Below are 16410 nucleotides of genomic sequence, written 5' to 3'. Positions count from 1 at the left end.
CACTAGTGCTGGTCTCTGAGCTAGACATGTGTGCCCAGCGTGGGGACGTAGTGTGCCCCTTTGTCCTGCTGCTGGGCCTGGCGCTGTGCGGCCTCGGGAGCCCCAAGCCCGCCGGCAGCCCGCCCGCCCAGTTTTGTGCCGACCCTGGGTTCCAGGAGTACTACTTTGAGCAACTCCTGGATCACTTCAACTTCGAGAGCTTTGGCAACAAGACTTTCAGCCAGCGGTTCCTGGTTTCAGGTGGGCTGCGTCTGGGTCCCGTAGCTCTAGATCCTGTCCCCACGTCCCTGGCTCTGGCCTCACCTTGCCTCCCACAGACAAGTTCTGGAAGCAGCCCGAGGGCCCGATCTTCTTCTACACGGGGAACGAAGGCGACATATGGGGTTTCGCCAACAACTCTGGCTTCCTAGTCGAGCTGGCGCAGCAACAGGAGGCCCTGCTTGTTTTTGCAGAACATGTGGGTACTGGGCCATCCTGGGGTCCGGGGCCTGGGGCCTGGCGGCGGGGGGCCAGATGATAGGGGCCCAGCGACAGGCACAGGCTCAGCTGTCCCCCTGCATGCAGCGGTACTACGGGCAGTCGCTTCCGTTTGGTGCGCAGTCCACACAGCGCGGGTACATGCAGCTGCTGACCGTGGAGCAGGCGCTGGCTGACTTCGCCGTGCTGCTGCAAGCCCTGCGGAGGGACCTTGGTGCCCAGGATGCCCCAGCCATTGCCTTTGGAGGGAGGTGGGTCCGTGGTTCCCCTGGCGTCAGAGGGGTGCTCAGCTTTGGGCTTTTTCCTCTCTGACTTCCCTTGGGGCTCCAGGCCACATCTGTGACCTCCAAGGCAGGAAAGGGGAAGCGGGTCCCAGGACCCTCAGCCCTGCCCAGGTTGGGTTGCCAGCCTCAGGGGCCCCTTCCCTTGGGCAGCTACGGCGGGATGCTCAGCGCCTACATGAGGATGAAGTACCCCCACCTAGTGGCAGGTGCGCTGGCGGCCAGTGCACCCATCGTAGCTGTCGCAGGCCTTGGCGACTCCTACCAGTTCTTCCGGGACGTCACAGTGGTGAGTGGCGATCTGGGGGTGCCCCCGGCCAGTCCAGCTGTGAAATACAGCAGCTGCCGTATCCTCTCCAGGACTTCTACAACCAGAGCCCCAAGTGTGCCCAGGCTGTGCGCGATGCCTTCCAGCAGATCAAGGACCTGTTTCTGCAGGGAGGTGAGCAGAGCTACTACCCTCACCTGCTGCCCCACCTGCCCCTGCTTCTACTTCTGCTCCTCTCCTGCTCCTCTCCTGCAGCCTACGACCAGATTAGCCAGGAGTTTGGGACCTGTCAGTCACTCTCGGGCCCAGGGGACCTGACGCAGCTCTTCATGTTTGCTCGCAACGCCTTCACCGTGCTGGCCATGATGGACTACCCATACCCAACCGACTTCTTGGCCCATCTGCCCGCCAACCCTGTGAAGGTAAGTTCCGTGCCTGGGGAGGCTGCCAACAGCCCCAGCCCTCCTCTGGGGGTCAGCAAGCGTGGAGCTGGCAGAGCCTCAAGTGAGGCATGCTGCCGTCCCTCCAACCAGGTTGGCTGTGACCAGCTGCTGAGCGAGGCCCAGAGGATCACAGGACTTCGAGTGCTGGCAGGTGCGCCAGCTGTGTGTGGGGCTCGTGTGGGGCACCGGCACTGCCCTGGCCTGGGCTTTGTGCTCTTCTAGTTCTGCTCCCTGCTACTTGGGCAGGGGCTGGGCAGGCAGGGATGGAGTGTGGCAGGGCATGAGGTCCCACGGGGCTTCCCTGGCTGCCAGCCATCGCTGATGGCAGAGCCCACCCCCTGCAGGCTCTTCTGAGGGGGAGCAGGGTAGTGGCTGCTGTCCCACACCCCTCCTCCCCAGGGCTGGTCTATAACGCCTCTGGCACCGAGCACTGCTACGACATCTACCAGCTATTCCACAGCTGCGCTGACCCCACTGGCTGTGGCACTGGCTCTGATGCCCAGGCCTGGGACTACCAGGTATTTGGGCTTGGGTGATCTGGGCTGGTAAGGTAGGGGGTAGCGTGCTGTTGCTTGACCTCACGTGGCACCCCCAGGCTTGCACCGAGATCAACCTGACGTTCAACAGCAACAATGTGACTGACATGTTCCCTGTCCTCCTGTTCACCGAGGAGGTCCGCCAGCAGTACTGCTTGGACACGTGGGGAGTGTGGCCCCGGCCCGGCTGGCTGCAGGCCAGCTTTGGGGGCAGCGGTAAGGTCCGGGCCAGCCTTGCCCTACTCAGCTCTAGATGAGTATCGGCCCCTCACTGTCCTTGCTGTGTCCCTTTAGACCTCAAGGCTGTCAGCAACATCATCTTCTCCAATGGTGACCTGGACCCCTGGGCTGGTGGTGGGGTGAGTCTCAGCTGGGGTCCCCACCGCCAGCCTCCCTCAAGAACCCGTCTTACCTCCTTGTGCTGAGCTCTCTGGTCTCCCCTCCCACTTTCTGTTGTGTACTGTGGCTCATGTCTGGCCCTATGACCTTTCCTTTCCTCTGGGACTTCTGAGGCTTCAACTGCCCCGAGTCGCTGCTTTTGCACTAGTGGGCCCCGCCTGATGGCAGGCCCGCCTGCTGCCCACAGATACACAGTAATCTTAGCGAGTCTGTGGTCGCAGTCACCATCAAGGGAGGAGCCCACCACCTGGACCTCAGGTCAGTGCAGCAGCCGGTCCCCAGCCGGGAGGGGGCAGGCTGGGCGGGCCTGAGGGGCTCACGTCTCAGGCCCCATGCCCAGTGGACCTCTGCTGCTCACAGAGCGTCTCACACGGAGGACCCTGTGTCGGTCGTGGAAGTGCGCAAGCTGGAGGCGAGCCTCATCGGGGAGTGGGTAAAGGCAGCGAGGGGTCAGCAGGAGCAGCTGCCCCCCAGCCCAGGCCAGCAGGACTGAGGGGACCCAGGGGCTCCCTGTGGATCACAGAGACCAACTCAGTGCGGGGCCTCTGGAGGCCCTACAAGGGCAGGTGGCTGGGTGGACACGTGGGGCCAGGCTAGGCACACCCTTCCTGCCCTTTCAAGGCCCCAAGGTGGGAGCAGACACTGCACATACCTGCTGGACCAATAAACGTTTAATAAAGCACAGACTCCTCAGTGCTGAGGTCGGTATCTGCGTGATGACAGTGCCGTGCACAGGGGCACCGCGGCCACCCCGTGCTGAGCACTGGCGCCCTGCGCAGCAGGAGTGCTCCAGCTAGCCCCCAGCCTCAGCCCGCCCTGCCCTCACAGCACGCGGGTGGGAGAGGCGGACCACCAGAGGAACATGGGTCCTTGGCTGCCCACCTGCAGCCTGGCCCAGGAGGGCTCGGCATAGCCACTCTGTGCGGGAAGGGCCAGTGCTTCCTGGAGTCTCCAAGAAGCCTGGGGGCACCTGCTGTCCCGGGAGTAACCGGGCTGCCACCAAGACACCAAGCTGTAGGTAGCTGGAGGACAGGTCCTGCCCCGCCCACCTTGGAACCTGCCTGGAGGGGCCTGTCACACAGCAGCCCTGTCCAGGCCCGGCCCTGTGTGGCCTACGCTCTGGCTTTCTAGGGAGAGGGACCTCCCCACTCACAGGCTTCTTGGGTCACGTGGGACTAGGGTATGCTGGGGGGGGGGGCGCCCCAGCCTGGAGGTGGGGGCAGTGCTGCCCCAGACGTGATACCCAGGAAGAGGAGGACCACACGAAGGCACAAAGACCCCACTCCAGGCGGGTGCTGCCCAGGGCGAGGGGCCTCCTCCGCAGTAGGAAGCAGCCCTGAGAGCTGCGGGCCCAGGGACTCCACAGGCCTCTTCCCGCCTGCACTGAGCCCTCACTTCCCAGGCACACTCACAGCAGTGTGCTGCCCTTACCCAGCAGGGAAGTTTCACCCCAGCTGGCAGCCTGGGCCCTGCAGAGTAGCCAAGAGGATCCCTGAGTCCAACATGTAAACAGCACAGCAGGCCGCGGCGGCCTGACCCTCCAGGCAGAACACCCTGCGCTTGCTCACTCGGCAGAGGCTCGGCTGCCCCACAGACTGCCACTTGGCTCCTCACAGAGCGCATGAGGCTGAAGCAGCCCAGGGCCCAGCACATGGCTCCCAGCAACAGGTGACAGACGATGTACGGGTGTCGGGACTGAGGATTCGAGTGTTGTCGAGGATGAAGCCAGAGGCTCCCGTGGACTGGTCACCCTGAACCTGGTGCCTGCTGACCCAGGCAGAGACAATGGCCAGGAACACAGGGACACGCAGCAGCTGCTGCCGCCACCATACAGGGCCTCTGAAAACACCGGAGGCCCTGGAAGGCAGCTGCTTCCCTCCTCGCAGGCGCAGGCCAGGAGCCACCCCTAGGCAGGGCTCCAGATGGGCAGGGGGTGGGCCTCGGTGTTGAACACATAGCGATCCAGGCTGAGCAAGTCTCGATCATCGGAAAACAGCAGGTAGAGGTACTTCAGGGTCTCCCCCAGGAAGAAGCTCTCCATTTTGTCTCTGGGCTCCGGCTTGTGGGTGCTCTGGACATTGTTGATAGAAGAATAGCCACCCGAGCGGACCTACACGAGAGCCTGGGCCTCAGTGTGGCCACCTGCGACAGATGCCACTCCGGGCTCTGGCTCCAACGTAGGCTTGGGCATGCAGTGCCTGGACTGAGGGGTATCCAGGGCCCAGTGCCTCACACCAGTGGGGAGAGGGCAGCTGCTGCTGGAGGAAGCCTCAGGCCCAGGCCAGCATGCAGAGAGCCAGCGACTGGATCAGGGCATGTGTGGTGGTATTGCAGTGAGCGACAGGAATGGACCCGAGTGGGGACTCCTCCCAGAAAGGCACGACCCCCGCCAGCTGTGCACAACTGAGGTACAGCCAGAGGCCCGGCCTGCCTGTGCAGCAGCACCCCAGGGTGCAGCCCACACCCATGATGTGGGACCAACACTTACCCGCGTGTACTTGTTGAAGCTCTGCAGGATCTCCCAGCCCCAGTCCTGGTACTTGCGGTCCCCCGTGACACGGTACAGGTAGAACAGGCTCTCTACGGTCTCGGGGCGCAGCAGGTTGTGCCTGTCAGCTGGCTGGGGGCAGAGGGGATGCTCAGGGCACAATCGAGCTCTCGGGTGCCAGCCCCCCCAAGTGTGGCCCCTAGGTGCACCTTGACTATCACGTCCTTCAGGTTGGGCTGGGAGACGGTGTTGAAGTGGGCGATCTCAGGGCTCAGCCCCGTCTCCATCTGGTGGTTCATCTGGTAGCAGGTCTCCATGAGCGCCAGGGCCAGCTCCATGTGCTCAGTGGGCAGGCCGTGGTGGACACCCAGGGCCAGCGTCCCTGGCAGGAAGCACACCAGATGGTCCTGGAATCAGAGGGGCTCCTCACAACTGGATCCGGGTCTTGATGGCCCGCCCTACAGCCTGCCAGCCCACCCCTGGGGAGAGTATCTCCCACCAGCTGGATAAGGGCCCAGGCCCATCATCTGCCCGGGGGCTCCTGAGCCCCTGCCAGCCATGGCTGCCTTCCAGGCACCCGAAGGAGCCATCCAGGAAGGAGAGCTGGCTCTGGGAGCCCCAATTCTTTCTGCCACGCTGGTGTGTCAGCGGGTCGGCAGCACAAGTCCACCCCACAGCACTCACATCTCTTGGCCCAAGTTCCTTGTTCCTTCTATCATGTGGACCCAGGAGCCCTGGAGGCCACCAAGAAAGGCCCTGCCAGCCCAGCCCAGCCCCCATGACTCACCATCTTGGCGCTGAAGCGGCCGTGCGCAAGCTCCCCAACAAAAGCGAGCTTCCTGGGCTCGGAGCGGCGCAGCAGGTGTGCTCTGATGCCCTGGATGGCTGCGAGGTAGTCGTCCAGCAGCCTGTGGACACCGGCGAGTCAGCTTCTCCCGGCCACGCCAGTGCCCACGCCGAGGGCTGGGCCGCCTGTGCATGCAGACAGATGCCACATGCACGGCCCAGGATGGTCCCTCACCCACGAGGGCACAGTGGGGACACGTGCATACCCAACCTGCACTGCTGCAGGTACTTGACAGGACAGGGGCAGGAGGAGCAGGGGTCTGGCCCACGGGCAGCAGAAGGGGCCTCACTGTGTGTCTGTCTTCCCACCCTGGATCCACTGCTTCAGCAGGTACTCGTAGTAGCTGTCGGCCCTGGCGCCCAGGGTGAACACGCCCAGGTGGGTGAAGAGGCCGCTGTGCGTGTTGATGAACATGGGCACAAGCCCGTCCTTCTTCCCAGACAGCGAGTGGATGTGCCTCGTCACGTTCTCCACGGCCTCCTGCGACAGGGAGCGGTTACTGCAGGGAACCTTCGCAGCAGTCTGCAGAAAGCTGCTGAGTCTGAGGTCAGCACCACTCCTCCCAGAGCCACGTGAGGACCGTGACAAGGGACAACACACCCAGCTGCCTGTGAACACTGAGCAGAGACCTCAATGACGTGCCTGTGCACCGGGCCCTGACTTCCATCCCTGGCCACCCACATGGGACAACTCAAATGACATTCCTCCAGAGAAGAAACAGGTGGTTGATGTCACTGCATTGGGGAAAAGGTGTCAAAACCATCATGAGATGTCACCTCACGCCATGAAGCTGGCTACATGAAAACATAGAAAATAACAAGTACTGATGAAGACAGGCAAGGCTTGGGCTCTGCGAGGGGTGGCTTTGGTGGAAGGCACAACCATGTGGGAAAGCAGGCTGCCCACCACGGAACCAAGAGAACCACCATGTGTCCAGAGCCCAGGGCCCCCTAAGCAGCCATCTGTGCACCTGTCTCCGAGCAGGCTCATTTGCTGCAGGTGAACTGAAAGCAGCCACTAAGGGCGAGGAGCCAAGCATGATGCCCCCAGGCGAGGAGGGCAGGTCAGCACCTCAGCCCACAGCAATGTGGAAAGGGGCCAGGTGCCAAGGACCAGTGCTGCGGAGTCTGTGCTTACAGGGCCCGGCACATCAGTGTCAGAGACACAGCTCTGCAGGTTCATGTCTGAACGGCAAGCACAAGGTCCTGGCTTTGATTTTGGGCCCCCCCAATTTTTTTTTTTTTTTTGTATTTTAGGGAAGGGTCTACAGGGTATCCAGGGTCTCACTACTAGATTGGACTGGTAGTGATCTGCCTGTTTACAGCCTCCCAAGAGCTGGGATTACAGGCACGCGCCACCACACCCAGTCTCCAAAAATATTTTTAAAAAGCCCAGCACATAACTGACAAACAATGGGGCAGAAATGTGGGGCCCAGGAGAGGAATGTGGGGTTCTGTTTAATAGGGACACTCAAGTTTCACACAAGAGAGCTACAGAGATGGCTGGTGGCGACGGGCACAAAGTACTGTAGCGTACTTCATGCCACAGAACCACACAACCAAAAATGCTTATGCTAAATTTTGCATGTGTTTTTTTTTGTTTGTTTTTTTTTGGCGGAACCAGGGATTGAACTCAGACCCTTGCGCTTGCTAGGGAAGCACTTACTCCACTGAGCCATCTCCCCGGCTCCCCCCCCTTTTTTTTTAAAGGTTTTTTTGGGTTTTTTTTTTGGCAGAGCTGGGGATTGAACTCACGCCCTTGCGCTTGCCAGGCAAGTGCTTACTCCACGGAGCCATCTCCCTGGCCCCTGCATGCGCTTTCTTACAGTAAAACCCCCCACAACAAACCAGTAATAACAGAGCCGATTCACACGCGGCAGGCACGCGTTACAGCACGCACTGCACCTGTAACCCGGAGGGTCAGCCCTGCAGGAAGCACGTCCAGCTGGAACATACACCCCACCTGGAACTTCTTAACCCCGGTGAGGCGCGAGAGCTCCCGGAACTCCAGCTGAATGCTCGTCACCTCAGCCACTGTGCTGTCTGAAGTCCACCGGGGAGGGTGTGCAACCCCAGTGCCAATGTTCACGTCAGAGTACGGGATCTTGGAGGGCGTGGAGAAAGCAGGCATCAGCCGGTTTCCGAAGTCTTCCTGGCACAAAAGCACAACAGAGGATCACCGTTCCAGGTCCCCAGGTCCTCTGCCCATTCCCACTTTTGTAAGTGGGCACATGTGGCTCAGCAGACTCCCACGCCCACACGCCGTGAGCGAGCTCTGGGCAGCACCGGGCAGCTCTCCCTGAGGGCGCCATGCGAGGAAACAGTGCTGGGGGCAGGCCCACAGGCGGAAGAAACAGGCGCACTGAGAGAAAGATCTGGAAGAAACACCCTGACGGGCTCCCTCTAAGGCATGGGGCAGGGAGGCCGTGGCCTGTGGAAGATACTCACAGCTTTTCTCAGGAACAGGCTGTCCCCCGACAGGTGGTAGGTGCTCAGCAGGCCCCCCAGAATGCGGATGGTGCTCTCAAACAGGTTGACATCCACGTCTTTCTCAAAGTTGAGCTTCGCTGACACCCACTTCCTGGCTTCTTCAAATTCTGTAACAAAAGTGGGATTCTGGAGCAGACTCATAATCTGTCCCTCTCCTGCACCTTCCATGTTCCTCCTGAGAGAACTGTCCCTGTAGTAACAGAGCCTACTGCACCTGAGGGTGACCCGGAGTTTGTCACCACGCAGGCAGAACAGGAAAACACAGCAGGTAGGCCCATAAGCACTGTGCCGCAGCATCTGAGTACGTCATTGGTGGCCCTCAAGCTATCTATTAATACTACCAATTTTGGAAAGACCAAGGTCCCTGCCCACTTAGCTGAACCGGGAGCCCCGGGAAGACACCCCAGAGACCGGGGCCTCCTGCCCCCTGCAGAACACACTGGAGATGTCCACCATTAGCTTTCCAGGAGGCCAGGGAATGGCCGCTCCATGTGGGCCCTGGATGGCAGGCACCAGGTAGGACCCGAACACAAGGAGCACGCCACTCCCCATTCCCTGGCACAACCCCACGCTGCTCACACCAAGCTCGCCAGTACCTTTCCTCAGACCCAGGATCCACATGGTATCCAGGGCATCGATCAAGGTGAGGCCCAGGCCAAACCACTCGCTGAAGGACCTGGATACGGGCTTCAGCTCGTCATGCCCCCAAGAGAATTTGCGGTATCCTTTCCATGCGTGGAGGAAGGCCTCGATCACCCCTTTCTGGCGCGCATTTGGGGGGCCTGGAGGGCAGAGCACAGGCAGTGAGGACACTGCAGCTTCTGGGGCCCACGAGACATCCTGGTGGGGTCCTTGTGGTCCCAGGGGAGCACAGAGGGAGGGACGTAACTACAGTGTGCGTGTGGAGCAGAGAAGCACGGGGTGCCAAGTAGAGTAGGGGTTCTGGGAACCAAGGGGCCCCAACATGCCAAAGCACTGGGGTTCACCATAGGGTGGGCAGACACAGCCTTTCAGGCCACAAGGACGTCTGGTCTAGGGGAACAGACACTACCCCCCACAATGCAGAACAAAGCAACAAACATGACCCCGGGACTCACGGAGCACCACATGGATGTGGACAGCAAGCGGGTCCTTGGCTGTACACCCATCCTGTCAGCCAGTGCCCCGGGAAGCTCCTCCCTCACACGGTGAGTGGTGCGTCACAGCACATACCTGAGGCCACGGCCACCTGACGTGACTGGTGCCCCGAGCCTGCGGAGGCTGCGGCGGCAGCACAGCAGGTGCCGCTCACGACCAGGACTGGGCTGCTGCCTGGCTAGAGTGGGGCTGTGGAGGCACTCGCACCTCACAGAGCGTGGTGAGAACAGGAGGCCCGTCACACACAGCTGCCACACGAGGACTCCTTGGTGCAGGGACATGCAAAGGGACAGTCCTGTGCCTAAGGACTGAAGGTGCAACCTGGCCCAACACGGAGCAATGAAATGAAACCTGCCGAACCGAGCACAGGCTACAGCAAAGTTCCTGCCTGCCGCGGGCATGCAGATGGTGCCAAGACTGCCACCAGGAGGCCGAGGGGCAAGTGCAACAGGCTGGGATCAGGACTGGGGAGGCAGGCAGCAGGGCTTCCTCACCAAGGTCCTTCTGCATCCTGGCTGCGGGCACGGAGGGCATGGAGGGGGCGGCTGCTCGTCTGGAAGGGTGCTCAGTGCCCTGCTCCGGCTCGATCACTGCTCCCCGCCAGCTGCAGGAGAGTGGAGGGCTGTCAGGCTCTGCCTGCCATGAACCCTAACCCGCGCCCAGCAGATGCCAGCTCTGAAGGTGCCCCAGTCACAGGTGGACAGAGAAACTGGCAAAGTCAGTCAGTCTCGATGGCTCCAGCAAAGTGACTGCCTGTGGAAGGACCCCACCAGGGCTGCTCTGACACAGAGGACCCTGAGGGCAGAGAGCGGAGTGCAAGGAGCACAAGGGCAGCGGTGCTTGGGAGAAAGGCCACCAAGAGAGAAGCAGTGGACCCCCGCAAGGGCTTGCAGGCTGTGTAACTACTCTGTGTACTGCCCCAACCCAACACGGAAGCCCCTCTCGGTCCCTGCTGTGGGTCTGTTCTAGGCCAGTGGACAGGAGGGGCTGAAGCCCCACTGCAGCTAGCCCTGTGGAGGCTGGCCACAGCATCTCTCGGAAAGCCCAAGCTAGCTTGATTCCAGCTGAGACAGATGCATCCTGACTCCACGGGGACCACATCTTGGATGTGTGAGCCCGGTGGCGCGGCGTAAGTGCCCTTGCCTCTGGGGGTCGCCCCTTTCCATCCACAGATAGGGGCTCCCATGCCCTCACCTGGCCTGCCCTGGACACTGCTCAGGAGGGTTCCCAGGGTGGACATGCTGGGAGGCCGTAGGGCCAGGGCCTGACTGCAGGGTGCCCAGCCTATGTCTCAGCCATGACCATTTCCAGTAAACATCAGGCAGGAAATGTGGCTGGTGCCTCTGGCGGCATCAGGGGCATGCTGATCCCTGGGCACTGGACGGGCTGGCAGTTGTCAGCATCTAGCCCGTGGCCTCTGCTTCCCGCCTGGTCAGGGGTGCAGGAGGGAGGGGCTAGCGAGCACTTGTCCATCTGTCAGCCACCTGCCACCTGGGGCAGGCCTGAGCCTCACTCCCACTCTCGGCCCTATACCCACCACATCAAAGCCACCAGGAACAGGGGTCACAGATGGGAATGGCTCCGACCTCTAAGCTTAAAAATGGGACTGGCCTAGCACCCAGGAGGCTAAGGTGGAAAGACTGCCAGGAGCTCAAGTCCACCTTGGGCTGGCCACAGAGTGAGTTCCAGGCCAGTCTGAATGAACTAGAGACCCACCTCAAAAAACCAGAAATGCGTCTGCATAATTAAATCTTAATGAAGACAACTTAACAAAACAGACCCCATGTCCAGGGGAAAGTGCGAAGTGGACCAGATGCAAGCTGCGCATGAAGGCCCTGACGCCGGCCTGTTACTGAGAAGTCAACCCGCTCGCGTGCCCTGCTTGCGGTACCTGATGACTGTCCGCTGTGGAGTCTCTTCCTGGTGAGTGTCCCGCGGGGCAGCCACCTGCTCCTTATCCTCATCCTGTGTCTTGTCCTTGGAGTCTACATCAGGGGCCCTGATTTGCAGACGGGGCGGTCCCCGCCGGATATGCTTCCGAGATTTCTGGACAAAAAAATCAGAGTCATATGTTGCAAGTTCAAGACCAGCCCAGGATACAAAGTGAGTACAAAGCCAGCCTGAACTACATAGTGAGACCCTGTCTCAAAAAGACAAACAACAACATAAAAAAAAAAACTTAAAATAAGAACAGCTCACCTGGGCTGGTGAGATGGCTCAGTGGTCTAAAGCACCTACTTACAACAAGCTTAGCAAAGCACAGGGACCGCGGTTCGATCCCCCAGTACCACATGCCAGCCAGCCCCGCCCCCTGGTGGGCTGAGCTGGCCGGCCACACACACACACACACACACACACATAAATAAATTAATTAATTTAAAAAAAAAAAAACCAAACAAACAACAGCTCACCTGCCTACAGGTGGTGCTTTGTCTTTTTGAGGAAGGGTCTCAGGTTCAGCCTGGCCTCACACTCACTGCAGCTCCAGCTGGTCTTGAACTTACAATGATCCTCCTACCTCAGTCTCCCGGGTGCTGGGATTATGGGCATGAGCCACCATGCCCAGGTAATGTGAGCATGCTTGGCAGACCAAGGACCTAGGCCTGCCACCAGCCAAGGGGTGTCCCACCCTGTCCCCAAGTCATTCCACAGCCGCAGGCCCAAAGCCCCGCCCACAGCTTATCTGTGAGTGGTGACAGAATCCTTAGGACACAAACAGCATGGTACAATGAGAAAAGCCATGCCCCAGACACCCAGCTAGCAGACGTGCCTCGTGGGAAATACTGTCATGTGCAACAGGAACCCACGCAGGCGCCAACCCTCGTGCCACCGTCACTTCAGATGGGGTGCTGTTCTTTCTGCCTGAGAGAGGCTGTCATCTATAGCTTGCCAGATGTTCCGCCCAGGTGACAGGAAGTGCAGAGCACACACACCTGCCTCCAAACACAAGCTAAAACCAGCGTACTGTGTGCTTCAGAGTGGCCCTCAGATGGTCAGCTTCTCCAGGAAAAGTCCTGTGCACAGACTTCATCCAACACATGCTCTGCACCCCACAGCGTCGCAACCCTGTGCACCACATGCCACGGGCTAGGGCTGTCCTGGCCTTTCAAACCCAGACTCTGCCACCATGGGGTTAACCAGACAGGGCCCAGCCACACAGATATCACTTTCCTCAGCAGACCTGTAGCTTCCTCCTGCTTCTCTGCACTTCCTGTCACCTGAGCAGAACATCGGCAATCTGAAGATGACAGCCTCTTTCAGGCAGAAAGAGCAGCACCCCACCTGAAGTGACAGTGGCCTCAAACTCATCAACAGACCCTCTAAGCTTCGACCCCTGGCCTGTGGGAAGAGCCCAAGCCACTCCCAGCTCGGAGCCATCCTGGAGGCAGCTTTCTCCAGCCACGTGCGGCTGCACCCAGGACTTGGCTGCGAGGGGAGCCTTGAGGCCAGGTCAGCTGGGCACGCTTGGGCCACGTGGATGGCACTGATCAATATCCAAGACCTGAGGGTGTGGGGCAGACACTGGGCGAGTCCCTGCTTTTCCCAGCCACCGTCACTTGTACGCTTGCTGCTGGCTCTTCTGCTGCCTCTGTCCCATCTCTGAACTCCAGGCTCCCTACTCCCACACCCCAAATGTCCCAGCCCAGTAGCCCAGGCCAAGGCTGGGCCTTTTCCACTCCTGCGAGACAACACACACCATCTTCTCTGGCAACCCTGGTGCACCTGCCCACAGATGGGCCCCACTGCCTCCCAGGCACCACTAACAGGGCCTAGTAGCATCGCCATGTCACCAGACTCTTCCCTCAGTCCTCACCCTGCCCAGGATCCTCTGTCCACCTGCCATCCCTGTCCCACGAGTGTCCTTCCATCATGCGGGTCTCCAAAGTGTCCACAGCCATGTTTTCCCTGCATCCTGCCCTCCTGAGGCCCCAACACTGCATGCCCACTCACCACGTGGCTTCAAGTCAACACGTATGTCCTCTGGCCGTTTTCTGACACTTCGGGTGACACTTTCTCGATGCTCACACCCCCTCAGACACCTGCTCCCTGACTCAGCCCTGTGGGAATTTCATTTCTGGAAATACAGCTGCTGCTTCTCCTTGCTTGGGGAGTGTCAGGGGCTGAGTCTTGCTCTGCCCATCCTGACCACAGCCGGGATTCTCAGCCTGCCAGAGGCGTCCTCAGAGGGCTGCCCCAGCCTGCAGCTCCTGCTCCTTCCTGTCTCCCAACTCCTGTCCTTTCCAACCACAACCTACGGCTATGCCACCAACCTGATTCTGTGTGCTGCTGGCCTCTCACTGTCTTTCCTCTTAGCTTGCAGCCCCAAGACAAGAGACAGGTCTTCAGCACTATATAGCAGCCATCTAAGACAGGAGCCAGCCACAGTGAGTGTCTAAGTAACACAGGCGACGGTGCCTCTCCTCCCCAGTACTCATGCAGCCAGCCCACCACAAGGGCTTGTGAGGGGAAATATGCAGTATGTGCGGCAGGATAGGAGTTGCGCCTGGCCTGCCCGAAGCAGTACCGCCTACCCTAGAGCGCTCAGACCAGAGCCCAGAGACTCCACAGAGCGCTAGCTGCAGGTACCTGAAGCAACATCGTGACCATGCCCTCTGGGCTGGCGTCTGCCTTCCGAGGAGCTGGTAAGACGGGCGGGTTTGCAGGTTTCGGTCCAGGCATTTCCACCCTCAGCCTCTCCCCTTCTGTGGGGCTTCCACCTAAAGCTGCAGAGAGAACCCTTCATCTCAGCAGTGCCAACAGCCCCGGGGAGGCTAAGAGGGTCACACAGGAAGGCTACACAGGTGGGCTCTGAAAATTTATGGATGTGAGGCCAGAGAGAAGGAATCCCATAGTTTTCAAAGCCCTTGCAGTGTGTCCTATACACCCCCCAAAGGTTTCCCCTCCAGTGGCTACTCCAGAGAGCACAACACAGCGCCAATAGGCAGTCTGTCTGCAAACCTGCAGAAAACCAAGGCTTCCCCTAGTGGCAACCAGCTCAGAGAAGTCTGGGAGTGGCTTCTCCAACACATGGCACTGGTTGCTTGGGCAGTAAAGAAATGGTGAGGACTCAGTGTTCAAGCTCACGCTTGACCTTCTCTGAAGGAGAGAGACTAGGGACAGCAGCTATCCGGCACCAAAGTCATCTGTGTGCCACAGTCAGGAGGTTGCTCACGGTCCCTCTTCCCACCCCTCCGCACTTCCTGCCACCCTGTGGCCAGACATGCCTCCTGGAGCTGTCGTCACACGGACTGTGACTGCATCTGCCCTTAGCCCAAGGAGCCTCAGGCGCGCCTGGTGTTTCTGGTACCTTTCCACCGGTTGGTCAAGTGGGTGTAGTACAGGAATGCACACAGAACCAGAAAGGCCAACAGGAAGAGAATCACGTTCCGCTGTAATCTCGACAGCTGCTTCCATTTCTAGGGAGGGCAGAGAATGACATTTCTTACTGAAACGTGGCAGTACCGACCCTCTTCCACTGTCACAGACTCAGGGAGACCAGCAAGTTCTTCAGAGAGGCCCCAGGTCGGTTGCATCTGTTCTGCGTTCGGGAAAGCTCAGGGCCGGCCGGGTTTGCCCTGCTGGACAGCACCGCAGGGCAGGCCTCGCGGCTCCAGGGCACTAACAGTGCAAAGCACGCGGAGCCTTTCTGCCCCGGTCGCCCGGACGTTGCAAAACGACTCCTTCGATGCCTGGGATCCGGCCCTACTGTGCCTACGCGACCTTCAGTACGGACGATCACGGACACCCCGCGGAGGCTAAGTGGCTGTACTGAAGGCCTCAGGCTACCGCGCCGGGGTCGGGGCGGCGCCAGAGCCCCCCGAGGCCTGTGCAGGCCCGCGCCCCGCGCAGTGCCCGCTCCCGGAGGACGCCGCGGCACCACTCCGCCTCACCCTCCAACACGAGCGCCGCCGCCGGCTCTTGCTGTTGTCGTAGCTCTCGCCTAGGCTCAGCGTCACCGAGATGAAGTCCCGGTGAGGCGCCGGCGGCGGCGGGGGGTACATGGCGACGCTGCCGGCCTTCGAGAGCGCGCTCGCTTGCGGCCTCAGGAAGCCCGAGCCCGAAGCGCGCAGGGGACGGCCATCGCTGCCGGGCCCACACCCCGCCCATGGCCCCGCACCGCGCGCGCGCCCTGCCTTCGGGTAGCCCGCGCACGCGCCCTGCCGCCGCGGCCCTCGGAGCGTGCGCCCTGCTCCCGGCCGCGCAGTGCGCACGTCTCTTGCGCACGTCGTCTACGCGCTGGCGTCGCCGCTGCGGCTGACGTGGTTTTGTTTGCGTCCGGGTTCCGCAGAGCGTGCCGCGCCGCCCCAGCGCTTCCGGGCGAGTCTGCCCTTCTGCCGCGCGCCGACTCCGGGGCCGGCGGCGGCGCGCGTCTGTGCTCTTGCGCGCCAGGAGCACGCGAGGCCGCACGCGATGGACCGGGTTTCCGGGCGGGCGAGGCTCCTGCGCGGCCCACGCGGAAATCAGTCTCAAGACTCGAGTCTTGTGCACCCCGAGACCCTGGCGCGGGCGCCCACGCGCTCGTCCTGTGCCCGCCCTGCCGTGCGCGCCCAAGCCCCGCAGACCGGCCGCGTCCCGCTTGGTGTCTGCTTCCAGGCACCTCCCGGCGAAGCCCGCACACGCTGCCCCCGCGGCCCCAGCGACAGGCCCTCCCTGGCACCCGAGGCGCGCGCGCTGGCCCGCGGCTCCGACCCCACGCCGCGATGGAGCTGAGCACGAGGGCTTTCCCGGGCCCGCCGGTGGCCCGCGTCCTCGCCATCCGTGCCCCTCAGCCCCTGCCCCTGCCGCGGAGGCCAGTCCCAGCATTTGGGAGACTGAGGCAGGAGGATCGCCGTGAGCTCAGAGCCAACCGCGGCTGTGTAGAGTTCCAGGAGAGCCTAAACTCCGTGGTGGTACCCTGGCTCCAGAAACTATTGAGCCAGGTGGAGCAGTGTGCGTCTAATCTTAACCACTCGAGGCTGAGGCAGAAAGATCAATGCAAGTTGGAGGCCAGCCTGAATTGTAGAGTAAGACCCTGGCTGGAAAAAAAATTCACTGTCAGAAAATA

General features: G+C 60.9%; 2 protein-coding genes across 5 annotated transcripts; one reads left to right on the top strand and one right to left on the bottom strand.

The window, feature by feature from the left end:
• Dpp7 (dipeptidyl peptidase 7) lies at positions 1-3092 on the top strand. The gene is made up of 12 exons (XM_004640506.2): positions 1-240; positions 318-457; positions 565-728; positions 912-1047; positions 1119-1200; positions 1282-1448; positions 1560-1620; positions 1869-1987; positions 2065-2221; positions 2300-2364; positions 2592-2662; positions 2765-3092. Exons 1-12 carry the CDS (start codon positions 27-29, stop codon positions 2895-2897), a joined length of 1509 nt encoding a protein of 502 aa, XP_004640563.1. The 5' UTR covers positions 1-26; the 3' UTR covers positions 2898-3092.
• A 24-nt stretch (positions 3093-3116) lies between these two features.
• Man1b1 (mannosidase alpha class 1B member 1) lies at positions 3117-15500 on the bottom strand. Of its 4 annotated transcripts, XR_002817930.1 has the most exons (14): positions 15257-15466; positions 14674-14782; positions 13953-14089; positions 11257-11411; positions 9860-9969; positions 8825-9010; positions 8187-8335; positions 7702-7890; positions 6029-6219; positions 5680-5800; positions 5102-5299; positions 4893-5024; positions 4241-4514; positions 3122-4156 (listed from the first exon to the last, which is right to left on the bottom strand). XR_002817930.1 is itself a non-coding variant. In XM_023700545.1 (13 exons), exons 1-13 carry the CDS (start codon positions 15365-15367, stop codon positions 4311-4313), a joined length of 1953 nt encoding a protein of 650 aa, XP_023556313.1. In that variant the 5' UTR covers positions 15368-15466; the 3' UTR covers positions 3117-4310. The 4 variants fall into 4 exon arrangements, 3 of the variants coding, with proteins under 3 accessions (XP_023556313.1, XP_004640428.1, XP_023556314.1); XM_023700545.1 differs by having other exon boundaries at positions 3117-4475; XM_004640371.3 differs by having other exon boundaries at positions 3122-4514; positions 15257-15500.
• Between the last annotated feature and the right edge of the window lie 910 nt (positions 15501-16410).

The sequence above is a fragment of the Octodon degus genome, unplaced genomic scaffold (assembly GCF_000260255.1).
Source record: "Octodon degus isolate 3935 unplaced genomic scaffold, OctDeg1.0 scaffold00123, whole genome shotgun sequence".
Taxonomy (NCBI): domain Eukaryota; kingdom Metazoa; phylum Chordata; class Mammalia; order Rodentia; family Octodontidae; genus Octodon; species Octodon degus.
This window is presented reverse-complemented; position numbering and strand designations above follow the sequence as displayed.

Coding starts and splice junctions, on each gene's coding strand:
- Dpp7 (XM_004640506.2), top strand. CDS start 27: ATGTGTGCCCAGCGTGGGGACGTAGTGTGCCCCTTTGTCCTGCTGCTG. Junction 729..911: donor GCCATTGCCTTTGGAGGGAG/GTGGGTCCGTGG, acceptor TCCCTTGGGCAG/CTACGGCGGGATGCTCAGCG. Junction 2,365..2,591: donor ACCCCTGGGCTGGTGGTGGG/GTGAGTCTCAGC, acceptor TGCTGCCCACAG/ATACACAGTAATCTTAGCGA.
- Man1b1 (XM_004640371.3), bottom strand. CDS start 15,367: ATGTACCCCCCGCCGCCGCCGGCGCCTCACCGGGACTTCATCTCGGTG. Junction 9,970..11,256: donor CCACAGCGGACAGTCATCAG/GTACCGCAAGCA, acceptor ACTCTCCTGCAG/CTGGCGGGGAGCAGTGATCG. Junction 7,891..8,186: donor GCCTGTTCCTGAGAAAAGCT/GTGAGTATCTTC, acceptor CTTTTGTGCCAG/GAAGACTTCGGAAACCGGCT.